The 26,807-nt window shown below is 44.6% G+C and overlaps 1 protein-coding gene across 1 annotated transcript in view; it reads right to left on the bottom strand.

Annotated features, from left to right (window-relative positions):
• The window catches only part of CS (citrate synthase), a 43,030-nt gene that overhangs the window by 12,901 nt on the left and 3,322 nt on the right, over nucleotides 1-26,807 (bottom strand). Inside the window, exons 2-6 of the mRNA XM_084837090.1 lie at nucleotides 7,269-7,316; nucleotides 6,022-6,129; nucleotides 2,463-2,528; nucleotides 2,237-2,368; nucleotides 1,803-1,991 (exon numbers count right to left, since the gene is read on the bottom strand). Of these exons, the coding sequence (XP_084693216.1) occupies nucleotides 1,803-1,991; nucleotides 2,237-2,368; nucleotides 2,463-2,528; nucleotides 6,022-6,129; nucleotides 7,269-7,316 (543 nt within the window). The remainder of the gene's footprint in view (nucleotides 1-1,802; nucleotides 1,992-2,236; nucleotides 2,369-2,462; nucleotides 2,529-6,021; nucleotides 6,130-7,268; nucleotides 7,317-26,807) is intronic.

Genomic DNA, 26,807 nt, shown 5'->3' with positions numbered 1-26,807 from the left:
TTATCTGCGAATTCTATAAGTTTCATGATACTGCTACTAGATATCGTTATAGTGCCACTTCCTCTTTATACAGACAAATTCAAAATGGTTATTTTTATTAGCTCATTATTTCCATTTCAAGTTAAGCTGCAGAAATGGTTGGAAATCACAGGAGAGGTGCTGGAGGTTGATGACATCATGTAAAGGACCGGCAAACTTCCATGAGTAACCAATCTCAATCGTAGGATAAAAGTCTCATGAGGAGAAGCCCAAAATCATTCAAACAGTCCTAGCGTTCTCTGTGATGTTCTAGCTTTCCACATATAGCAGACATCTGGATATGGGGCAATTTCAGATGACAAATCCCACCCTTGCTGCCCCCAGCACATGCATACTGCAGAGAAATATCCATTAGCCGAAGCATCCTGAAATTACTGGAGTAAAAGACATGGCGGAAGGGAAAGCCAGCAGAGGTGTTTATGCTCAAGTAAACCAGATAGTCACATTTTGTCGCACCTTGGTGATACAATGGTCAGTTTCCATTCCAGTCACTGGGATTTTTATGCTTTAAGATGACAACATCAAATGTGAGACGGGAACCAAGTCTCCCAAATAGCCTTCCTAGCACTGTCATTGGGTTTTTCTATACTAGACACCCAACTTCAGTACATGGGCTGGGCAGGTTAATGGACAGCCACAGCAGAACTACCACCGTTTCTCCCACACTCCCCCCAAATCCAGACAGCAATGCCTTGTGACAGATAACGGCCTGTGAAGCTGGACCAAAGCCTCTTCACTTTGGTGCTGAGGGTGTGCACACACATTTTATGACAGGCCAGAGGCGCATATAATCGTGCCCAAGGCCTCATGTTGCCAGGACAGCTACAGAGCTGGATTCCACATGTGGAGGACCAAGCTCTCATGCAGAATTGAGCTGCTTGGTCCTTTTATCATGCACTACCTAGACGATCATCATGAAACAAAAGCTAACTGGGCTGGCGTGCTCCCCACTGGAACACTGGAATGTGGCAGGACTCGGTCAGGATTTGGCAGGCTTCACAGTCTAGATTTCTCTTTCTGCAGCAAGTACTGCCTCTATAAACAGAGCTAGGGAGGACTGCGCCCACAGTTCCAACCTTGGCAATTTTACCAGTACCTGGAATTAGCAAACCAATCCTAGGATGAAGGGTGTTCAATAATCCTGGCAGCAGCTTTTCATTCAGTAAATTTCCCATTTCCGGGTCCAATAAAGGGGACTCTGGAGAAACTAGTCCTCAGATTTTGCTACTGCTATAGCTGTACCTTAAGCTGCAATGCATTAAGCACTGCCACCCATTGACTAATGGAAGCTTCAGAAAGACTTCCTGCCATTCTAAAACATTTAGCAGGAATCGTCCTGACAGTCAGGATTGTATCTTTGAAACAATGAGCAATAAGATTATTGCTTTTATTTTCAGCATAAAGAAAAAGAGACCCAAGGAACTGTAATTCCACGAGTGTGACCACATTATGTACTACACACTACATTCTAGCTCTATGGCACAATCCTGATCATGCAGATTTCTATATTTCCTGCATATAAATAAAGTACAGCACCACTTTGATGCAAGTGGTTATGAGTGCCGGCTACATTTGCAACCTGCAGCTTCAAGACTTTACCTCTAGATGGCCTCAATCAGATGCTACAGAAGAAAAGTCCGCAGCCACCCCCTACACCCCCCCGCAACCTGCTAAGCAAGCCCTTACTAGCTCACACAGCCTCTTCTACACATGCAGAAGGACAGGCTGCACACCCTCCAGTCATCTTCCCATTCCATGCTTACCTCCCAGTACTTGGTCCGGCTGATTCCCTCAGAGTAGGCGCGGGCAAAAGAGCTCTCACTGTTGAGGGCGGTAACAGCGGCACTGAGTTGCGACATGGGGTGAAGGTTGGTGGGGAAGTTGTCAAGCATGGTCACCACGTGGGAAGGCAGGGCTGCTCTCTTGGCCCACTCTCGAGACAGCCAGTTGACCTGAACAAAGGAAACATGACACTCCACCTCCATGACCAGGAAGAAATAGGCGCTAAGCTCTACACAGCCTTCCCTTCTCTTTGCTATCCCACTCAACTCTACAGGGTTCTCAAGTGCTTCCTCCACCTGTTCTTAGAACAGGCTGCACAATGGTTTCGGAGGCCAAAGGTACAAGCTGCAGCCTCCCAGCCATCTCTGCAATCAGAGGGCTGCTGTACTGAAAACCCAGGACATTGTCTCTTCACCTGTTCTTGAGAGGGGATCTCTCCTGTCACTAGCAACCAGAAAAGCCCTTCAGGTAGGGGCTCTGCACCTCCAGGGGCTTTGGGCAGCAGCTTCTGGCACTCAGGAATGCTGTAGCCGCGGAAACGGATGCCCTAAAAACAAAGCAGGAAACACGGTAAGAATTCACTTCTCAATGGACAGGCTATACAACCAGATCAGTGTTATTACAAGCTCAGGCTGCCTTACCTCATCAGGGTCCAACACAGAGGTCTCGTATATTAGTCCTTTCATACCTCTCATGCCACCATAGACCTGGGGACAAAGAGAACCAGTCAGAGGAATGGAGAAACTTGTCTCTCCACCATAACACACAAGCCATCTCAGATGCACAAAGCGGCACGATCCCTGCCCACCCTTGAAGTGGGCAACTCAGATACACTTATCCAGGGTAGCAGATACTCTGAATGTGTTTCCCCCAAAATCTATGCTCTGTATCAAGGAAACCCACATTCCAGTGTCCAGGAAAAGTTTCTTCACCGTTTCTTCATATAGATACCCAAATGTGCCGCTTCACATTTACTAGGTACCTATATGAAAGACACTCCCTGTAGAAAATATGCAACAATCTTCACACACTTTTCTCCCCTCAGATTTGTGTAGTATCCGCACACTAAGCTTCCCAAGACACTCTTACACACATGCAACACAGACATGACATGATCATCAGCAACATAACCTGGTTTGGACATAGTGCCAACCCATAGTTTATGGGAGTGAGATACAACGAGCCTTGTGCTTATGCACTCCTCCAGCATGGCTGCAAGGATGACATCAGAAGCTTTCACTTCTGTTTTAGACTAACCACAGTTTGCCATGTCATTCCAATCCTAAAGTGTGATTAAATCTTAAGTATGATTAGCAGAAACAAGCCAACTTCATAAACCATGGTTTATTTCCATTAATCATAGTTAAGATTAACCACAGTTTAGGGTTTGGACAATACAGCAAACTTTAGTTCATCTAAAGCAGAAGCAGAAGCTTCTGATCACCTCCCCATAGCCATGACGGAGTAAGGAGGGGAACATGCAAGCCCAGGGCTCAGTGTTGCTTGTTCTCACAATTTAGCATTACCTTCGAATCAGCCCATAGCCTGCATGTTATTTCTTACACAGAATTACATTCTGTGTGGGAATGTTATAAAGTGTGTGTATATGCTACATACGCAACTGATCTGTGTGTTTATGAATACTGTATGTCAATATTATGAAAAGATATATTGCATAGTTCCTTGCTGGAGTGAAAATATTGGACTTGCCATCGTACATAACATTTAACGGAGATGGGGTGAGGACTTGTGCACTGCTGTTAAAACTCTTAAAGCCCTCCTAGTTTTCTCAGGCTTCCCTACTCGCTTGCTTGAAGGTGATCCAAGTTCTAGTACAGCCCAAAGTTTGCAACAACCAGAATAATTCACACTTTGCAGTGTGCTTGCTTGGTCCTCAGTCTTAATGTACTATGCAAGGAACCCTATGCAGAATTGTTCTCAAGGCCCTGTTTTGCCAAAATGGTAGCTTTATTCCACACTGATTGTCACCTCTTCAAGCACTCCAGAGAGAGCAGGAGGCATAGTGAAAAATCTCTTAAGAAGTTGGCTTTGGCTTAAATACTTCCCTGTCTACCAGCTTCCTTCTGGCCTCAATCAGGGTGAAGAACAGAGTCCACAGCTTTCCAGCTGGCACTCAGAAAGCCTTGCTACTGTGGGCGCCAAAGCAAAACCGAGATTGCTCAGCACAGCTTGGGGCTAATACAAATCTGGAAGCCCATTTGGCATCTATACACTGGAGAAAGTCTTGAATTGGAAAAAAAAAATCTGTAATGCAACCACATTGCTTAATAACAAGTGGACTCTTTGGGAAGTTAATGAAATGTTAATTTTACTCCAGCCACCCTGCAGGTGTACAAGAATGAAGTCCTTACCCCAAAGGGTAGTATCAGCTAGGACAAGGGTGCAGAACCTCTTTCAGTCTGAGGGCCAAATTCAGTCTCGGATAAGTTCTCGGGGGCCACATTCCAGTGGTGGGCAGGGCCAAAGGAGTGAGGCCAAAAATACTAGGCTTTGCTTAAAGCTCTTCTTGCCAGTCACTAAGCCTTCGGGGAGGCATTTCAACCTTTTAGAATGGGGGACAAACTGCACGAAAGCAGGGAAACCACCTGGGGAAAAGGGGAGGTGGCCATCTGGGGAACCTTGGAGGGCCCGATTGGGATCCCAGACTGGGACCCCAGATTGGCCCTCAAGTCTGAGGTTCTACACCTGAGATAGGAAATATTACAGCTTTGGGGTCATGTTGTCTACCCTTATGTACCTCTGCATTACAGGGCACCTTGAGCAGAGGCTCTAGAACACTACTTGCTTAGGACACCTTGCTATCCCTACTGGATAAGCAAGCTGGGGATATACAACTCCTTCCATTAGTGCAGTATAAATGACTGCCATCAATGGGAAGAGGTGAGCAATTCACTGCATGAAGTTTGAAGTTCATGGATTAGGGCTGGGACGTTTGATCTGATCCTTCTGGTAAGTGGATAAGAATTTTGCTGCTGGATCTGGCATAGCTGACTCCCTGTCAGGAAGGGTCAGGCTAATCAGTATGGCAGATTCAGGAGTGTGTATAGTCAAAGACAAGAAAATCAGACTAAAACTAAATCAGGAAACCAGAATGGGAATCTGTGACATGCACTAAGTTGGTGCTCAGCTACATGATTGAGTTGCAGTCATGGGGACCATGCCACAATTCTGCAGGAGCACAAAGAACCTGCAGAATGTGGTTACAAACACAGAATTCAACTGAGAATATCAGCTTTCATTTTTTTACTAAGGTCAGTTTCTTGCCCTTGTGGTTGTAGAAGTATGCTTGAAAGTCACTGGGCAATGTGAGCTGAAGTCTCAGAAGTCAAAGAGGTGTCTAAACAAGTTTTCCAATGGTCAAGGGAGGGACTGCAGTCTCTGTAGCAGTCCTTGCCTCTCTGATGAGCAAAAGCAGAATTAGGCAAAGCAGTAGACATTTCAGAATAGATTATGCAAGAGAAACTGAGAAAGTTTGCTCCATTTGCCAAATTTATACAGGTTGCAAACTTTGGATTGCTCTGGTGCAACGTGCCCGATTAGGACCAATCCGTGCAGCAGCAGGCTCCACATCTACTGTGCCTCTCTCACTCCAGCTCAGAAGGCTGAGCACAAGAGCTCAACAAGTACTTGCTTTCACAAGAATGCAAGGGGACTGTCTTTTACATGAGGCAGACCACTGGTTCATTTAGCCAGTACTACTCAGACTGACAGCAGCTCTCCAAGTTCCCAGGAAGAGGTCATTTCTACTGCTGTTTCTTGACAGCCTTTAGCGTGAGATGCGAAGGGCGGAATCTTGGAGTTCTTATGCAAATCATGCCATCTGGCACCAAGACACGTCACCTTTTCCATGTCCTTTTCTTTCTAAGATGTGCTCCAGCGACACAAGTGCCCTCAAACCACCCTCACCATCCTTTGCCTAGAACTCACGCTAGTGGCCCAACTTAAAGCAGCCACAAGGGACATCTCTGGAATAGTCCACACTTCACCACTTCCCTCAAGACATTGAACCAGAGGACAACATGCCTAAATGGCGCACAGAACAGAGGCTTCTTTATAACTCCTTTCGTCTGGTAGCAGCCTGCAGGTAGAGATTTAATCTCCTGCAGGGATACAACGACTAGGATATTTACACACCAATGTACTCTCAAGCCCTGCCACCAATATGCCAGCAGAACTCACCATATCCACAGTGATTTGACCGATGACTGTGCTGCCATATTGTTGCCTGAAGCTTTTAAGTCTTGCTTGTTCCTTGGGTACCATGTTTGCAAGGACATCTTTCAGATTCTGAAAATGAAAAGGTAAAGTCAGATCTTACACAAAGCGACAAGTAAAGCAGTAAGTCAATACCAGTAGCCCAGCCCTAGAAAAAGAACGGGGTAGAAGTAGGGATGCGGAGAAATTTATTTATTACATTTATTTATTTATTACATTTATACCCCACCTTTTTTCCTCTTGCAAGGAACCCAAGGTGGCTTACATTATCCTCCTCCTCTCCATTTTATCCTCACAACAACAACCCTGTGAGGTGGGTTGGGCTGAGAGTGTGTGACTGGCCCAAAGTCACCCAGTGAGCTTCCATGGCCGAGTGGGGACTAGAACCCGGATCTCCCAGCTCCTAGTCCAACAGTCTTGCCACTACACCACACTGGCTCCAATCCACCACGGACTCCAATGAGGCTGGATTCTAAAGAATCCCCGGAGTCCGTAGCAGACCGGACTGCTCCCCCCGCCACCCCGCAAACTAAGGTTGGGATGGACCCTACCTGGCGCCAGCTGGTCCGGGTCCATCCTCTTCATTCCGCAGCCATCTGCAGACACAAATGGCCTCCGGCGTAGCCGACGCCATTTGCGTCCCTGCCCTTTGCCATAATTGGCTACGTAAATATTTACATAGCCAATCACAAAAAGAGCAGGGACGCAAATGGCGTCTGCTACGCCGTTTGCATCCCTGCTCTTTGCTGTGATAGGCTATGTAAATATTTACGTAGCCAATCACGGCAAAGGGCAAGGACGCAAATGGCATCCCCTATGCCGGACACCATTTGTAGCCGCAGCCCGGCAGCAGACGGAAGTCCGGCTGCGGATGGCCCTGGCCGGCGGCTCCGCGGACTTGCCACAGTGCGGAACCAGCCAGGGAGGATTCTGGGGGGTGGGATGGATCACCTCCCCACCCCCAGCGGACCCCAGAGCAGACTGGTAAGTGGGGTTCGTACACCCCTAGGTAGAAGAAAGAGCGAAGGAGGAATAATGGCAAAATGGATTGGATTGTTTCCTTAAGTACAAGTGAAACAAAGTGAGACATTGGCCATCCTATATTCTTAATTTTAGGATGTTCCTGGAGTAGTCTTGCATGTAGCCAGGAGGCTAGAGCAGCTAAACTCATCTCCCCTGTATAACCCACAAGGAATGAAAGATCTGCTTACCGTAGAAGCACTGGCATGCCTAGCAGCGAAAATAATACATGATGAATTCTGCAAGGAGAAAGAGGAGGTATCTTAAACTTTAGGTCTGTAGTGACAAAGATCAATGCCCCCCCCACATGCATCACAAATAAACCTCCCCCGCTCCGATTTTCCCCTCCCATTTGACATCCATCTTGCAGATACAATTCAGCTCCTTGATTATAAGAGACACTCATCAATGTCACATAAGTGAAGTCTGATGTCGTGCATCATCAGTATTTTCATAGCATACTCTACTGGGCGGGGGGGGGGGGCTTGAAACACTTGGATGATGCCCTCTCCAGGGTTGTCCCTAGAGCTAACACACAAGAGGCACATCTCTATGTAGCTGTACTATTCAAATAGCTGTAGTAAAGCTCAGTTTATTTCTTCAGTTTCTGCAGGAACAAGTTTTCTATAAACCTGATGACTGATGAAGCCAAAAACAAGATAGGAGTGTTACGTTGGGGCAACATTAAGTTTTAAACACAGGCTCCTGCCTCTTTTGCTCGAGGAGAAAGGAGTGTTAATTTGCCCCTTCCAATCATATCCCACCCCGTCACACTTCCACACACATGTGCTTTCACTTTGTGCAATTTTCTATGTTTAACATCCACAGGTAGTCCTGCTAATGCAGAATGCCTGGCATCAGATGTCCAAGGGTTTTGAGATCAGGATCCCACTCAGCAAGTGCTCATTATGAGTCATTCTCACCAGGGAAAGGAAGTGTGCTACGGTTTCACAATCCAGCAATCTTGCTGCTTTAGCAGCATTGGATACCTCGTTGCAAGATGCTGAGTTTCACCCACTAAGGTGAAATTAGAATTTCACACTAGAATTACACAGCTGCCGTCTTATTACTTTGAGACACACAGCAGATGATATTAGAACTGCCTGAATTTAACAGACCACCACACGGTTATCGTTCATAGATCTGTTGCCCAGCCTTCTGCAGCACAACTTCAGCTGCCCAGAAAGCTAACCATTAACCTTGGAAATTCATCCCAATAGCTACCCTATCTGAAAGTGCTCAAACTTCACAGGTCATATCTAGAGCTATGTGTATTTTGAGGTTCTATGCAAGCACAGAAATAAGTTATGCATACTGTGAAAATGGGTACAAGCTTTTCTGAAGTTGCATCCTTTATGCAGGTCATCAAATAGAGCTTTTTTTTCTTGCAGAATTTTGGCCATCATGATGCAGTATTCAGATTTTCTAGTTCTGTTGTATGTATGTATGTATGTATTTAGTATATAGTACCCCAGCCACACACATCCTTAAGACTAAGCCTCTCTTGCATACAACCTCTATGACAAGCAACACTGCAGAAAGCTGGTATGCGCCACATAAATAAGGAACCCCAAACCATAGCTCATTTCTTGGCTCGACATGCTCTTAACTTCATGCACACTTGGATGATGTATACCAGAATAATTCAAGGGGAGCAACCTTCTAGTGAAGCCTTTGCCAACCTGGTGCCCTCCACATGTTTTGGACCACCGCTCTCAGGATTTGTGATTACTGACCATACTGGCTGAGGCTGATGTGAATTACAGCTCAAAACAACAGGAGCACACCAGTTTGAGGAAGGCTGTTCTACTCTCATCGCCTCAGAAGGTACCAACAGGGATTGCTAAATTGAGGTGGGGAAAATAGATGCCTTGGTAAAATGAAAGAACTGTGCACTCAGTACCATATGTGCCTTCCCACTACTTCAGGTCATCTGCACTCTTTTCACAGAGGTAAAAACCAAGAGGGTGCAGAGAAGGGCCTTCCCTGCTGTGGCATCCACCCTGTGGATCTTTTGCCCTTGAGTTGGTACTCTTTCTATAGCTTACACTGCCAGCTGAAAACTTTTTTTCTCCAAGGTGCTTGCTGACCATGTGATTGTTCTTTTCCCTGCTGAGTTGCTGCTGAATTGGTTCTGGAAGGTTCAAGGTTACTTTAAGGTTCTTTCAGTATTTCACTCAGTTGAAAAGGACTCCCAAATATTATCAATACTTTAGGTGTAAATAAAAGCCAAATGTAGTATAATTTAGGGGAGAAAGGCCTCCAAGTTACAAGACACTGACTCCTTCCCACTCTCAACCTCCTTCATAAAGGGAAGAAGCAAAGAGAGAGGCAAGGATACAACAGTTGCAAGTGGTGCTCATCTGTTACTGAAGTGGAACAGCAGGTGAGACCCACTGCAAGGAAAGCAACACATCTTAAAAGACAGCACACAAACTGCCTCAGTGCAGGTTTATACAGCCCCCTTTGCAAAAAGACATGCCACTGCTCTATTACTGTTAGCATTTCACCCTTTCCCCAAATGGCCTGCACTTGGGATAAGCCAAGCCATTCCTATTCACACACATACACACCTAACCTGAGAGTGCATCTGAGGGAAAGGTGCAAGCCAGGGACAAAACCAGGAAGGAGACTGTCACATATGCACTGGACACACACACCTTTCAAGTGCTGGGGCTTATGTTTACTGCAAGCCAAAACTTAGGATTTTGCAAATCAGAAGTTCATCATAAGCAGAATTAGGAAGATTACATACATTATGCAAACATCTACTGCAGGGGAGGGCAACCACTTTTGTTCCTCAAGGATAAATTAATCCATGATGGGCCATCATATCATGCGAACTGGTCAACTGACTGCATTCGCACATAACGCTAACCCATGGTATGGGTTGTTGAATTCTGGGTTGTCGTGATGTGTAAATCCATCTACGCTAACAAACCATTTGTTCTGGTTTGTTAATCACAAACAACCCAGACAGAGAACTGATAGTTTGTTATTGGGTTGTCAACTGTGGGTTGTTTAAACCATGGGCTGTCCTTACATGTGAACCTGGAACTGCGGTTGTTTTGCCAGACTACAGAGGCAGTGGGCAGGAGTGGTAAAAAACAAACACACCCAGCCACTCTACATGCCAGTACTACAGTGCCACAACAACATTTAAGATACAGAGAAGGAGTGGGTGAAGAAAGAGGGGAAAACCCAGGGTCTGGGGACACAAACTGTGGTTTGTTCAACTGTACCCAGACAAAGACCTGGTTCATATAACATGACAGCCCACTGTGGTGTAATTTACCCATGGGGGGCTGTTGCATCATGCCTGCAGCCTATGGGTGCCATTTTTGTGTGATGCCTGAGGGTGCTCTGCTTACCATGGCTTGTTGTGTCATGTGAACCCAGGCAGCAGGGGTTGTTTGAGGATTAGACAACCCTGAAATAACCCAAAAGCAAGCCATGGGTTATTTGAGGCAAGCCGGGCATCCATAGGTGCCATGCAAAAATGGCACCAGCAGACTCCGAGCATGACAACTCCATGGGTAAATTAAGCCACTGTGGGCTGTCATATAGTGCAAACAAGTCCAAACCCTGGGTAGGGCAACAAACCATGGGTTAGTGTTATGTGCAAACTAGATCACTGCCTTTCTCCTTTTCTGAAGCTTATCAGTCATGAGGGCTAGAAATATGCTGCTTTTGAATACTGAACAGTGGGCTTCTTCGGATACCAAGGAATTCACTGCACACTAAAAAGCTAATTCCACAGTCCTGGCATGACCTCAGCCACACAAAATGCTAGTATCTCTCCTTCTGGTTGTTTACTACTGTATAATACAATAAACCAGCCACCCCTGAATCAGGGTTTGCTCTACAGGCCTCTGATATTTCGTGGCAGAAAGACAAAAACATTATTTGGAATAAACAAGTTCCAGCAAGGTTGACAGACAGCCAAAAAAGCTCAAGGATAGCTCCTATCAGACACACAGAGAAAACAAGCCAAAGGGATTTGAGTGAGCTTTTCATTTAAAAATTACAAGAACTCAGGCCACTTTAACCTCTGCTAAGCACATTACACCAGCAGTAAGGGAGGTTTGAGACAGACTTTCATAAGAATTGGAGGTTACACCATCAAGAGAGAGGGCTGTTAAACCCAATTAGTTTATTAATGCGATCTGGTGGCATCAATTCAATGCTCACAAACAACCATTGCCACAGTGACACTGAAAATTTCTCTCGTGACTTGCAGTCTTGCCAATTTGATGGGAAACCTTGAGCCAGAAGGTGTTGCATGAGGTTCCATAGCTTGCTTGTACTGCCTTCTTAGGGGTTCAAATTTCTAGAGCTGCTGAGGCAAAACTGGACATGAGTCAGGCAATCCCTCACTCCCTCCTTCCCACGCACACTTTGCAAAAGTTGTGACATGCTCTTGATTGGTCTGTTTTTTACTTATTATTAATAATTATGTGTGGATCACAACAAACTGTGGCAGACATGGAACAACCGAGTGGTTCAAAATTGGGAAAGGAGTACGACAAGGCTGCATATTGTCACCCTGCTTATTTAACTTATATGCAGAGTACATCATGAGAAACGCCAGGAGTACATCCAAACATTGGATGAATCACAGGTCGGAATTAAGATTGCCGGGAGAATTATCAACAACCTCCGATATGCAGACGATACCACCCTAATGGAAGAAAGCGAAGAGGATCTAAAAAGCCTCTTGTTGAGGGTGAAAGAGGAGAGTGCAAAAGCTGGTTTGAAACTCAACATTAAAAAAACGAAGATCATGGCATCTGGCCCCATCACTTCCTGGCATATAGAAGGGGAAGAAATGGAAGCAGTGACAGATTTTATTTTCTTGGGCTCCAAGATCACTGCAGACGCTGACTGTAGCCATGAAATGAAAAGACGCTTGCTCCTTGGGAGGAAAGCTATGGCAAACCTAGACAGCATAGTAAGAAGCAGAGACATCACCTTGCCGACAAAGGTCCGTCTAATCAAAGCTATGGTTTTCCCAGTAGTAATGTATGGCTGTGAGAGCTGGACTATAAGGAAGGCTGAGCGCCAAAGAATTGATGCTTTCGAACTGTGGTGCTGGAGAAGACTCTTACGAGTCCCCTGGACTGCAAGGAGGTCAAATCAGTCCATCCTAAAGGAAATCAACCCTGAGTGCTCAATGGAAGGACAGATACTGAAGCTGAAGCTCAAATATTTTGGCCACCTAATGCGAAGAGAAAACTCTCTGGAAAAGACCCTGATGCTGGGAAAGACTGAAGGCAAAAGGAAAAGGGGACGGCAGAGGATGAGATGGCTAGATAGCATCACCGATGCAATGAGTATGAACTTGAGCACGCTCCGGGAGAGAGCGCAGGACAGGAAGGCCTGGCGTGCTATGGTCCATGGGGTCACGAAGAGTCGGACACGACTGAACGACTGAACAACAACAACAACAATAATTATTATTCTGATTTTATGCAAAATTGATGCTTATTAAAAATTGTTTAGAATTTTGAATAAATATTAATATAAAATACGTTATGACACACTGCATCTTCTAGAAGAGGTTAAGACTCTTAATCCATAGGTCAGGGGTAGGCAACCTGGCATCCTCCAGATCCTCCAACTCCCCTATGTCCCAGCCAAATGGTTAATGGACAGGGATTATTTTTATTATTACATTATGGGCAATTTATTTATTTCCATTATTTATATGCTACCTTTTACGGTACAAATCCTATCAAAGCAGCTTACAAGTAACATAAAAATAATAAAATCATAACAAATTATATTAATGATTTTAAAAAATACTAATAACCAGGATCCTTCCCTCAGGGCAGTTGGTGGAAGACGGCCCTGGGGCAGGGAGAATTCAGATGGAACTGGAGTTTGCATCTGATGTTATCCTCATCTACCTCCCTCTCTCTCCTGGAAACCTTCCCATAGTGCAGTTGATGGCAGATGTAGTCCAAAACATCTGAAGGGTACCAGGCTGTGGGCTCATACTGCATAGGTAAAGAAACCAGGTTCGCCTACAGTTCAGCCATGTTACAAGAGGCCAGTGTTCTGGTGAGCAGCCCCTTCAGCACTGCTGAACCCAGCGCCTTCCTCACCTACTCCTAGCTGGCCGGCCCTTCCCTTGTGGAGGCTTCTTCTGAGCATCCTCTGTACTCCCGCTTGTTGGCTCCCCCAGCCTTTCCCGCTTACCGCTTCAACATCCATCCTTCTAATGCTTTCTGCATGCCCCTGTTCCTGGGCAGCCCAGGCCACAACTGAGCTGCTTGGCTCAACACGTACACCTCTCCGATTGGGAACAGACATCCCACTGCAAAGACTGCTAGTAGCCAGCCCCATTAAAAACAATCCTGGGGCATTAAGCCTCTTGGACAATGAGCAAGTAGTGCTACCACAGCTTTCCCAGAATCATTCTACGTCACACAGGATGAAGCCAGCGAGTTGTCGCCAGCAACTCTACATTCCCTGGAGTGATGCTTAGGCTTCAGATGATGACAGAATCCAAGTTCCTGCCAAAATGGAGACTCCAGCACTGACATGCAGCAGCATAGTTCAGCTTTCGCTTGCCACAGAAAATGGCTTTACTCCCAGAGCAAAATCAGCAAAAACCTAGCCACTGTTCAAAGCAAACAGGGGAGGCATCAGGGCAAGTGGTGTGGTTCCCAGCGACGTATCTAAGCAACAGGCATCTCTTCTACACTCTGGACCTGGTGAGATATCTTGGGACAACTTGCAGCAGGAAGATGGGGAAAAACAAACATTCACTGGAAGACACACCAAAGATGGTCATTTTTGCACTGCATTTACAGGCAGGTGGCTGAACTGACTAGAAAACATGCTGTCTCAGGCATCAAGATGATTTCACACAGCCACAATTATTCCATGGCAGGAGATTGCTGGCTGTCTAGCGTGGCAAGCAAGATTAATGTGAATCTTGATGGTCTTTGAATGTTTGTTATGCAACTCTGTAGCATTCTGTAGTCTACTCTTTTGAATACAATTTAATAGTGTTCCATGTTCAAATTCATGCAGCCCTTCAGGGCTTGGCATCTTGTTACTCTACAGAACTCCCTCTTGACTGCTGAATATGAGCAGGCTTATAAATAGCCACTAATTGCTTCTCTTATTTTGAGCCACATGCAGTTAACACAGGTATATGGATAGGTGGGCTAGTAAAGCTGTGAAGGTTAGTAACCTGTGGGCACCCTTTCATTTTGTTTTTGTAACCCTAAATGCAAGTATAAAGAAACTGTGCTCAATCTGACTTAGTAATCCTGATTTCTTTGGAAAGTCCAGGCGAAGACATTATCTGTGGGTTTCATAACCCATTAGAGCTTATTGTCTCCCCAATGGATCAAGAACCCTTATTTGCCAACCTTCTGGAAACTGTAAGCAGCATCCTTGTAAACCAAGCTCAATCACTGTGGCTTTAGCTGCTGTATTTATTATGGGGTTAAAAAAATTAAGTCCATTATGACAGAGTCTTTTGAGCACAGGACACGTTGTACATGCCTAAACTGCTGACATTTAGGACCAAAAAAAGCCACCAGGCCATTAAATAATTGTAACTTGTGGCACATAAGAGTCCCTTCCAGGTGAGCAAGCAGGGAGGTTTTTAGAGAAGTTGGGTTTGTACTATTACAAAAGGTTCATATTTGCATATGTAGGCAGGCAGGCAAGCAAGTAAAAGCTGCTGTGGAGTGATAATTACGGTCTTTCTATTAGGTCCACAAAAGTTAATGAGTTTTACTGGGAGCCAGGTGCACTGAGTCTAAGCTAATCTGAAGCCAACAGGTTTTTCCAAAGACAGCTTTGCATGCATCTACTCTTTTGGATTAAAAATGTTTTTCACATAGACGTGGCACTTCTATGAATATTTCAGGATCTTGATTTAGGTAAATTCTCCAGCAATTCTGCCTACGGCTGTTAAGTGGCTATGTGGGCCACAAACCAAGGCATTAGGATTCAGCAGCATCTACTAAGTAGACCAGGCATTAGAATACAGAGGCTGCCTCTACCACAAGATTGAGGTTTGAAAGCTTCCTTTTTTCGCCTTCAGTATTGCCACTGCTTTTCTAAAACATATCGGTTGTCCTCGGTCTACTCCAACCTTCCCCTACATGGTGCCTTCCAGATGTGTTGGACTACATGCTGGCAGGGAACAATGGGAGATGTAGTCCAACACATCTGGAGGTCACTAGTTTTGGGGAAGGTTGGTCTACTCCATTCACGGTCAAATCCACATTTTGCAATGGTACAATGCAATTTCTGCAGCCAGTCACTACAGGTGTTTTTAGCAAAGCTACATGAACTCTCTGTTTCCACAATAAGTTCTTCCAAGAGAAAGGTGGAGTTGCCCAATTACAAAATGTGTTAGGTAGAATAGAGATGTTATGGTACAACAGCATCTACATGCCAAGTACCAGCCCCCTCTTAAGTTTTTAATCAGGTCATGAGTACAACTGTTTGTCAGCCAGCCACTAGGTGACAAAACATGGACCTAGCAGAGTTTTGGGTAAGCCAAGAAGCCCGTAATATTGGCTTCCTCCCAGCCAAGGTTACTACTGACCTAGAGTCTCAGCTTGTGTTGAATAGCAGACATATATGTGCGTAGAAATGGAACGTATCACAAGGCTAAAAGATATGATGCCGGAAGATGAGCCCCTCAGGTCGGAAGGTGTCCAATATACTACTGGGGAACAGCAGAGGGTATTTCCAAGTAGCGCCAGAAAGAGTGAAGCGGCTGGGCCAAAGCTGAAAGGACACTCAGCTGTGGATGTGTCCGGTGGTGAAAAGAAAATCCGATACTGTAAAGAACAATATTGTTTAGGAACCTGGAATGTCAGATCAATGAATCAAGGTAAGCTGGAGGTGGTCAAACATGAGATGGCAAGATTGAACATCGACATCTTGGGAATCAGTGAACTAAAATGGACAGGCATGGGCGAATTTAATTCAGGTGACCAGCATATCTACTATTGTGGGCAAGAATCCCTTAGAAGAAATGGAGTAGCACTCATAGTCAACAAAAGAGTGGGAAAAGCAGTACTGGGGTACAATCTTAAAAATGATAGAATGATCTCAGTATGAATCCAAGGCAAACCATTCAACATCACAGTAATTCAAGTCTATGCCCCAACCACTGAGGCCGAAGAAGCTGAGGTTGATCAGTTCTATGAAGACCTACAACACCTTCTAGAATTAACACCAAAAAAAGATGTCCTCTTCATCATAGGGGATTGGAATGCTAAAGTAGGAAGTCAAGAAATCACTGGGATAACAGGCAGGCATGGCCTTGGTGTACAAAATGAAGCAGGACAAAAGCTAATAGAGTTTTGCCAAGAGAACACGCTGATCATAGCAAACACTCTTTTCCAACAGCACAAGAGGCGACTCTACACATGGACATCACCAGATGGTCAATATCGAAATCAGATTGATTATGTCCTTTGCAGCCAAAGATGGAGAAGCTCTATACAGTCAGTCAAAACAAGACCTGGAGCTGACTGTGGCTCAGATCATGAGCTTCTTGTTGCAAAATTTCGGCTGAAATTGAAGAACGTAGGGAAAACCACTAAACCATTCAGGTATGACCTAAATCATATCCCTTATGAATATACAGTGGAGGGGACAAATAGATTTCAGGGATTAGACCTGATAGACAGAGTGCCTAAGGAACTATGGACAGAGGTCCGTAACATTGTTCAGAAGGCAGCAACGAAATCCATCCCAAAGAAAAAGAAATGCAAGAAAGCCAAGTGGCTGTCTGATGAGGCTTTACAAGTAGCTGAGGAAAGAAGGGAAGCGAAAAGCAAGGGAGAAAGGGGAAGATATATCCAACTGAATGCAGAGTTCCAGAGAATAGCAAGGAGAGACAAGAAGGCCTTCTTAAATGACCAATGCAAAGAAATCGAAGAAAACAACAGAATGGGAAAGACTAGAGATCTCTTCAAGAAAATCGGAGAACTCAAGGGAACATTTTGTGCAAAGACGGGCATGATAAAGGACAAAGAAGGCAGGGACCTAACAGAAGCAGATGAGATTAAGAAGAGGTGGAAAGAATACACAGAAGAACTATACAGGAAAGATCTGAATGTCCCTGATAGCCATGATAGTGTGGTCACTGAACTTGAGCCGGACATCCTCGAGAGTGAAGTCAAGTGGGCCTTAGGAAGCTTTACTAACAACAAAGCTAGTGGAGATGACAGTATTCCAGCTGAGCTATTTAAAATCCTAAAAGATGATGCTGTTAAAGTGCTGCATTCAATATGCCAACAAATTTGAACACTCAACAATGGCCGCAAGACTGGAAAAGGTCAGTTTACATTCCAATTCCAAAGAAGGGCAAGGCCAAAGAGTGTTCAAACTACCGCACAATTGCGCTCATTTCGCATGCCAGCAAGGTGATGCTCAAAATCCTACAAGCTAGGCTTCAGCAGTATGCGAACTGAGAACTACCGGAAGTACAAGCTGGGTTTCGAAGAGGCAGAGGAACTAGAGATCAAATCGCCACCATTCGCTGCATCATGGAGAAAGAAAGAGAATTCCTGAAAAATGTCTACTTCTGCTTCATTGACTATGCTAAAGCCTTTGATTGTGTGGATCACAACAAACTGTGGCAAATTCTTAAAGTGATGGGAGTACCAGACCACCTTACCTGTCTCCTAAGAAACCTGTACGAGGGTCAAGAAGCAACAGTAAGAACCAGACATGGAACAACCAAGTGGTTCAAAATTGGGAAAGGAGTACGACAAGGCTGCATATTGTCACCCTGCTTATTTAACTTATATGCAGAGTACATCATGAGAAATGCCGGGTTGGATGAATCAGAGGTCGGAATTAAGATTGCCGGGAGAATTATCAACAACCTCCGATATGCAGACGATACCACCCTAATGGCAGAAAGCGAAGAGGATCTAAACAGCCTCTTGTTGAGGATGAAAGTGGAGAGTGCAAAAGCTGGTTTGAAACTCAACATTAAAAAAACTAAGATCATGGCATCTGGCCCTATCACTTCCTGGCATATAGAAGGGGAAGAAATGGAAGCAGTGACAGATTTTACTTTCTTGGTCTCCAAGATCACCGCAGACGGTGACTGTAGCCATGAAATTAAAAGACGCTTGCTCCTTGGGAGGAAAGATATGGCAAACCTAGACAGCATAGTAAGAAGGAGAGACATCACCTTGCTGACAAAGGTCTGTCTAATCAAAGCTATGGTTTTCCCAGTAGTAATGTATGGCTGTGAGAGCTGGACTATAAGGAAGGCTGAGCGCCAAAGAATTGATGCTTTCGAACTGTGGTGCTGGAGAAGACTTTTATGAGTCCCCTGGACTGCAAGGAGGTCAAATCAGTCCATCCTAAAGGAAATCAACCCTGATTGCCCATTGGAAGGACAGATACTGAAGCTGAAGCTCAAATATTTTGGCCACCTAATGCGAAGAGAAAACTCTCTGGAAAAGACCCTGATGCTGGGAAAGACTGAAGGCAAAAGGAGAAGGGGACGGCAGAGGATGAGATGGCTAGATAGCATCACCAATGCAATGAATATGAACTTGAGCACACTCCGGGAGAGAGCGCAGGACAGGAAGGCTGGCGTGCTATGGTCCATGGGGCCACGAAGAGTCGGACACGACTGAATGACTGAACAACAACATGTGTGTAGAAATGCTTTGCTAAACGTTGCTGGATTCTAAGGATGAGCAATCCCAAGGAATATCTTGGTTTTTTTCACAAGCTACTGTTTGACTAGCAAAGAACATCTAGTCAAAGTGCAGCTGGAAAGACAGCAAGCACTCAGTCTCTGGAGAATGACAACTCTACCATTTGCATATTTGAAGGAGGAGCAGGAAGTACAGAAGACATTCCAGCTAAGAGCAGTTTCATTTAAGAGATTTAGGGCAACCACACAATACAGTGAAAAGCCCACGTGAACAACTGTCAGCCAGAAAGCACCATACTGCCAAGTTTCATACTCATACATGGAAGGACTGAGTATTCCAAAACGTCTAGCGCAAGGAGGACTCTTTGTACTGCAAAATGTCTTTTTAACTGCATTATAATCTTTCTTTGCTATTCTTCCACCTCTTCTACTCCTGTGGCTCCACTTTCCCTTGTCCAGCTTTGAACTGCAATCTTTGACTAGGGATTAATTTTGGTGAATCATAAGAAAACCACTGTGCAAACTAATTGTATTAGGTTAATGTGACACTACAGTCATCATCTGGAAAATTTTAAACGGGACTCACCTTGGTTCTATTTTCCCCGTGTGTGTGTGTGTGCGCCTGTGCTTTCCATGTTCACTTCTACATGCTTTTTTTAGTATGCCATAAGGCAGAGTTTGTTAATTCAAATGTAATACATGGAAGCAATTATTTTTCTCCTCTTCCTCATTTGACAGGGCAACCCTAGATTTATGTTAGAGGGCAGATGAGAGACTTGGGCCTCACATGTGCTGTTCTGCTGGGGGGAGGACCTTTCCCCTTCAAAGCTTAGGAAAGCTTCCTTGCCCCACCCAGAATACTGCAATTCTCAACATTCTGAGCAGCACGCAAAAGAAACCAACCTTCCTACAAGTGGAAGGTTCATTCCTGCACGCCAGCAGACTCTTTCCATTGTTGCTAGTAGAACAATTAAAGTGTTAATGACAGAATGCTGTGTTTTCATGTGGGAGCCCAAGATTCAAGACCAACTACTGAAGTATAAAGAGACTCAGCATTACATCTCTTAAAAAGCACAGGTATGTACATGGCAATAGTCATCTGCTCTAGCTAGCAGACCCAGCTCTGACTTCAAGGTCTCATCCAGTTAACTTCACATTTGCTTTTCTAGTACAGACCTGAATCCCCATCTCCCAAGCCTTCCAAGAGAACTCTAGAATGACTCATTTCTTCCTTTCAAACTTTGCTTCTAGGAAAGAACAATCATGTAATGCCAAACTTTCGTCACACAAGATTATTCTGCCAATAAAAGTTTTCACCATAGCTACAACTATTACAAGGTTCTGCTAATGTGATCCATAATACAGTGATACCTAAGAGGCACATCAGGGATCCCAGCAGATTACACGATCTCTATCCATGTATTGCCAAAGCTGGGTGTTTGATTCAATGATGAACAAAAAGCCATTCAGCTCCTGGGCATTCTATGCACCATTTATTACAACAAGGATTCCCAACTAAGCCCTCTTAAAGAAATCTTTAATCTAAGCCCTCTTCTCAGTCTCCCCTCCGTGTATTCCATCAAGGCATGGAAGGGAGAAGAATCACGGCCATTGGCCCAACCCTCCAACATGCACAGGGCTCAAGAAAGGGCTGAATGTGCAACCAGGGTTCCAGCTGCATGTACAGACCCTACAGGACACACAGTCATCTATGGATAGAGCTCTCTCCAATTCCACCCAAACCATGGAATTGGAGAGAGAAGGCCAACATGCGTGATCCACACCCATCCATATGTTGACTGAACACAGAGAACATGAAAAGCATGCTCTAGTCACATGCTCCACCACCTGAGACATTGTCTAATGGGAAAGAAGTATGGCTGAACTCCCAAAGAGGAGAAGCAGGATTATCCACATGTGGTGATATGGGGCAGAAATTTTTCCAGTACTTTATATTTCCACTCCTGTGCTGGCTGAGTAACTCAGTGGCAAGAGAAACGTATTCTACATATGGCCTCTAGATATGACCTCCTTTGTAGATGCAGAGAAAGATTGTTCCAGCTAAGATCCAGGTTTAAGGTTCACTACCAGTCTCCGAAAAAAACTCTGAAGCTTGACACCAGGAAATCTTTGCTTAATTTCAGTTAAGAGGCAATTTCATCTAGGCATTCTATTTTGCATTGTTCAGGTACCAACCTACAGGATAGGCAGAATATATGTATCCCTGTAGAAAAAGGAGCAGCAGTTCCTAGGAAAGGTGATAGCAAGGAATAAATAACCCACCTTCTACCACTTCACACATTCCAGTTCACACAGGAGCCCTGGAAGCCACCAGTTGACTGTAGCTGCTCTCAGCTTATTATTTATTCATTCATTCATTTCATTTCTATACCACCCAATAGCAGAAGCTCTCTGGGCGGTTCACAAAAATTAAAACCACAAAGTACAGCATAAAACAATATAAAGCTTTAAATTACAATATAAAAGTACAACCAGAATAAAACCTAGCAGCAATACAGAGATTTTAAATACAGATTTAAAACAGCAGAGCTAAAAGATTAGAGTACTACAATGCAGGGAAAATTAAAAGCCTAGACAGCATAGTAAGAAGCAGAGACATCACCTTGCCGACAAAGGTCCGTCTAATCAGAGCTATGGCTTCCCAGTAGCAACGTATGGCTGTCAGAGCTGGACTATAAGGAAGGCTGAGCGCCGAAGAATTGATGCTTTCGAACTGTGGTGCTGGAGAAGACTCTTACGAGTCCCCTGGACTGCAAGGAGGTCAAATCAGTCCATCCTAAAGGAAATCATCCCTGATTGCCCATTGGAAGGACAGATACTGAAGCTGAAGCTCAAATATTTTGGCCACCTAATGTGAAGAGAAAACTTCCTGGAAAAGACCCTGATGCTGGGAAAGATTGAAGGCAAAAGGAGAAGGGGACGGCAGAGGATGAGATGGCTAGACAGCATCACCGATGCAATGAATATGGACTTGAGCATGCTCCAGGAGAGAGTGGAGGACAGGAAGGCCTGGTGTGCTATGGTCCATGGGGTCACGAAGAGTCGGACACGACTGAACAACAACAAAAACCTGGTGCCAAAAACAGTACAACGTAGGTGCCAGGTGAACATCTCTGAAGAATGCTACAGACGCTTGTGCTATCACTCTCATCAGCACCACCACTGCCTTCTTCAGCAGCGTCTGGATTCGTTGGGCAGCTCCTTGTTCTTCCTCTCTGCTGCCCAGGGCAGACAGGCGCTGCTGAAGGTTAAAAAGCCAGCTGTGGTGGGTTAAAGAGCCAGCTGTGGCATACCAGCCCAGAGATAACTAATCCCACTTTTTAAAAGAGATTTAGTAGCAAAGGCTCCATTTCCCATTAATTTGTAATGGTCATAACAGCATACACATGAGCCAAGATATTGGTGCTTATCTGTATTATCAAGGCAGAATTGAGACCAGATGGACACTACAGCCCCCAGAAGAGGCAAATGCTCCAAGGGAAATCCAGAGCACTTTTAAAAAGCAAGTCTGCAGCCATTTTGTGCTCTGCAAATTGAACAAGAAAGCCTCAAGCAAGATTCCAAAGTATTTTAATGAAAAAGGGTCTATTCTTATTACAGAGCGTCTGAACTTGGCATACTGCTTTAGAAATGAGAGGCATGCAGGTTCTGTCCCAGAAACAAATAAAAATAATCACAGGACAGATAAAGGGGAAATGGCGACTTAGATTTTAAATCATTCCTCCTTCTCCAGAAATAAATATGCTTTCAGAAAATGAGTACATCATGATCCAATGTTTAAAGCTTCCTTTTAAGTGCAGTGGAATCCTCATTGTAGTTACTAGGGTTGTTGTTGTTTTTGCAGTCATGGATGAGATCTGCTTGCCCTATACATCAGAAATACAAGTCACTTTCCAAATGTGTTATGTAAAGCAGAGGGTATTATTACTTTTTTTAATACTAAGAAAAAAATGTGCAAGGGGATAAGGAAGCAGAGATAATGAACTCTAAGTGCATTCAAGCTATCTTCCAGGCCCTGCTTATGGGAAATCAAGACCTGAAGCTGGTCATCTGAAGCAAATGGAGTATCTGGTTAGAGGGTTTACTAATCAGCTAGGTAGAAGACATTCAGGTTTGATAAGGTTACTACTGACAACTGGCTCCCAGTACATCTTAAGCACACAGAATGAGGGTCAAACTACATGTTGCACTAATTGCATGGCTAGCAGCCATGGCAGAATGTGTGTGTGTGTGTGTGTGTGTGTGTGTGTGTATGCGTGTTCAAAGCACAGCCCTGCCCCCAATTTTTACTGAGACTGCAGTTTGCACAGATGGAAGCGTTGAACCTCCACGGCCACCGTGATCCTGATGAGAATTCCCACTGTGCACAGCACTTAGCCTTAGAGGGAAAAGTTCCCATTTTTAATGCTATCCTCGGAAGAGAAGGTCCCCTATACACTGTAGTCCTGATGGAAATACATCTCCCCTACATCTAGGATTATTTTTTTTTAAAAACCATCTGTGGCTATTAGTCATGCAATTAATGTAATTCAGAGTTTTGGCCCCGAATAGGTACTTTTTATTGTACTGCCAGGACAGCAGCCCTCCCCCAGACTCCCCTTGCAATATGCTTTTCACACAAAGGAAACAGGAACTCTGCATTCAACTGGACCTACTTGCATAAATACATAATACTAAATAAAGCAGGAGAAATACTTTTAATTAAATACATTGTACTGTGTGTATGTTCTAGTGTTCTATCACAATATTAGTCATTTGCATAGGGTGAGAATCATTTGCCAATGACTAGCGCAAATGTAAGGGAAACAAGGCTTAAAACAGCAGGATAGAGATACAGCAGGAACTGTAAGACAGGAACTGGAACTCATTATGGGCAAAAAACCACGTCCCACCCAATGATCACTGGAAGCATGGCCCAATGCTCTGCTTCAGTTTGAACTTTCAGCAAACACTGGCCACACAATTCGAAACTTCCTGCAGCTGCACAGAAAACAAGGACTTGCTTGGGTATGCATGTTGTTTTCAATATCTTCAAGAAGCCACACTGGGTACAGATTCCACATTACACAGACATAACACACACATGTGAAGAGATCAAAAAAAGTTTTCATACTTCCCCTGTTACCACATACCTGCAGGTACCGGCCTGTAACTGAAACGGAACCATTTCCCAGTGGTTACAGTTCAACCAAAGGACACTTTTTTCCTGAAATCATCCACAGCTTTGGCTTGCAAACACACAGTTTAGATGTGTGTATAGTACAATAGATATGTATGCACACAAGGAAGGCAGCCACTAAGTTAGAAGTTCTATTTCTTCAGAAGTTCTATTTTGTAGAATCATAGAACAGTAGGGTTGGAAGGGGCCTATAAGACCATCAAGTCCAACCCCCTGCTCAATGCAGGAATCCAGGTCAAAGCATCCCTGGCAGATGGCTGTCCAGCTTCATTTTGAATGCCTCCAGTGTGGGAGAGCCCACCACCTCCCTAGGTCATTGGTTCCATTGTTGTATTGCTCTAACAGTCAGGAAGCTTTTCCTGATGTTCAGACGGAATCTGGCTTCCTGTAACTTGAGCCCATTATTCCGTGTCCTGCACTCTGGGATGATCGAGAAGAGACCCTGGCCTTCCTCTCTGTGACAACCTTTCAAGTACTTGAAGAGCGCTGTCTTATCTCCCCTCAGTCTTCTCTTCTCAAGGCTAAACATGCCCAGTTCTTTCAGTCTCTCCTCATAGGGCTTTGTTTCCAGTCCCCTGATCATCTTCGTTGCCCTCCTCTGAACCCTCCCCAGTTTTTCTGCATCCTTCTTAAAGGTTTCTTAGTTCTGGAAGGGAACGTGTGCCAGCAGCCCAGATGTACCCCTGCTATGAAGGTAATGAAAAGGTTTAGAGCCAACAGTCACAGCCCTGCCCTTGAAATAGGGATATAGGTAGCAGATCAAAGACCTCGCCCAGGATAATGCTGCCTTTCTGCAGAGGACAGTTTATTATCTGCCAGCAGGAGTCCAAGCCACTTAAAGGATTCCTACACAAATCTGTTTAGGGCACGGACATGTGGACGAGCTGTGACCCAGTGAGCTCCACATCCAGGCTCAAAAACCACATTTTGATGGCTTTCTTCCCAAACTCAGGAAGGACAAATATACTGCTGGGCTCCAGTTTAGCTTGTTTCCTTGCATGGATGCTCAAGGTGCATCTATAGAAACATGTAATGATGTGCCCAATTTCAGCCCCCTCTTACATAGAGGCTCTGTCAGAAGGTCTACATGAATGTCATCTACTTTTATATAGACGTTGATGTTTAGGTCCACATGCATGCACTCAACACATCAGCCAACCATAAGTGCAATTAAGGTGGCAAGGCCAGCCAAGTGCCTCTGTGTCATTTCAACCTTGTTATCAGCATCCAGATGAGGCAATCCAGCCAAGGGCCACCTTACCAGCAAATCTCAACAGGAAAGTTAATTCACCATGGGAGAAATCTCAGTAAGTCAGATAATGACTTGGGAGTTTCAACTCCCCATCATTCTCTCAACACAGAATTTCCCTACAGCGGTCACTAGGAAGCCCCTTTCATTTACAGGGTGCCAAACCAAACTGAGGTCTACAGATACCTTGCTCAGGCTCCTCCTTTTCTCCCCTCCCACTCAAGCACATCTGACAACAGCAGCAAGATTGGGCCCCACTATCTGAGCACTTTGGCAGCTTCAAATTATAACAACATTATAGTTTAGAGTGCAATCCTATGCACATTTAGACAGACAGAAGTCCTACAACTCCCAGCATCCCCCAGTCAGCCATTCTACCAGGATAAGACACGCAACAAAACATTAAATATGGAAGGCTCTGGAAATGAGGGCTTAGTTAATTAGAGCAACAATGCAGGCTTCTCCCTGTTTGACAAAACCCTGTCATACTAATATTATTTTGAAGCTTAGTATCCCAGATTTAAAGAGCTGATCAACTGAAGAAACCACTTGGAAACTATACTGCACACTGCGCTCCCAAACTTAATTGGTTGCCTCCTGCCCCTTCTGCAGCCCCAAGAATTTAACTCATTTGCCCTTCTAAATACTGAGGCCAAAGAAAATGCTCTACATCATGGTGGGTGAGGAACAAAGAATAAGAGATGTGTCTAATAGGCCATTTTGCCTGGAGTTGTAGATCCACATTATCAGCTCACAATCCCTTTATTTTTAGAATAAAGAACTGCAGTGAAGGACTGGGGCAGTGATGAGCACAATATCTGGCAAAATTCTTACAGAAACATGGTTGCATGGGTGAGATAATAACCAACACATATCTCCCTCTCTCTACAAATGGTGAATGCACACCTATGTTGCACTGATTGAGACTGGGTGGGTCTCTGAATCATATATGCATCTAATTGCACAAGAACAGTTCTTGGTTGTATATGTTGCCCAAGTACACTCATAGCCTCTCCCACACTCTCTTAAACACAGGCCAGGGCCCACAAGATCAGGAAAGTGTTCCTAGGTAAACCCTATGCAAACTAGAGCTTGCCTCCTCCATTAATGCTTCAGGGAATACAAGCTTACAACCCACTGTTCTTGCTCTCTTCACTTGTAAACCAGAAGACTGGTGAGGAGAGACAGGTTCCTCCACCCTCATTACAGAAGCACAAGTCAGAGAACCTGTTCAAACCTTTGTGGCAATGGGTACACAGCAGAAGGATCACATCTTCCCAGGACTGCCTTACCTCCATGGATTAAATGTAACGTCTAACTGGCAAGAACAGTCCAACATGTGTAGGCTAGACACACATGATCTTTAAAAACCACACACAGTTTTGAGGATATGGATCATGCATTATTGGGCCTAAGCAAGTTCGACAACAAGTGCACATGCCCTAGATTCTTTGCATTAAATTTATATCTTGCCTTTTAAACTAGCATGCTCACAGGCTTATAAGAGTTATTGAAATTGTTTAGCAAACTAAGAACTAAAAGGCAGTCCTCCCCTCTGCTGCTGGCAGCTGATGAGAGAGAGAGAGAGAGAGTGTGAGAAGAGCAATCAAAAA

The sequence above is a fragment of the Heloderma suspectum genome, chromosome 2, assembly GCF_057233095.1.
Source record: "Heloderma suspectum isolate Gila_16-S chromosome 2, 16-S_ref, whole genome shotgun sequence".
NCBI classification, from domain to species: Eukaryota; Metazoa; Chordata; class Lepidosauria; order Squamata; family Helodermatidae; genus Heloderma; species Heloderma suspectum.
Note: the sequence above shows the minus strand (reverse complement) of the source record. Positions and strands in the feature narration are given on the sequence as shown.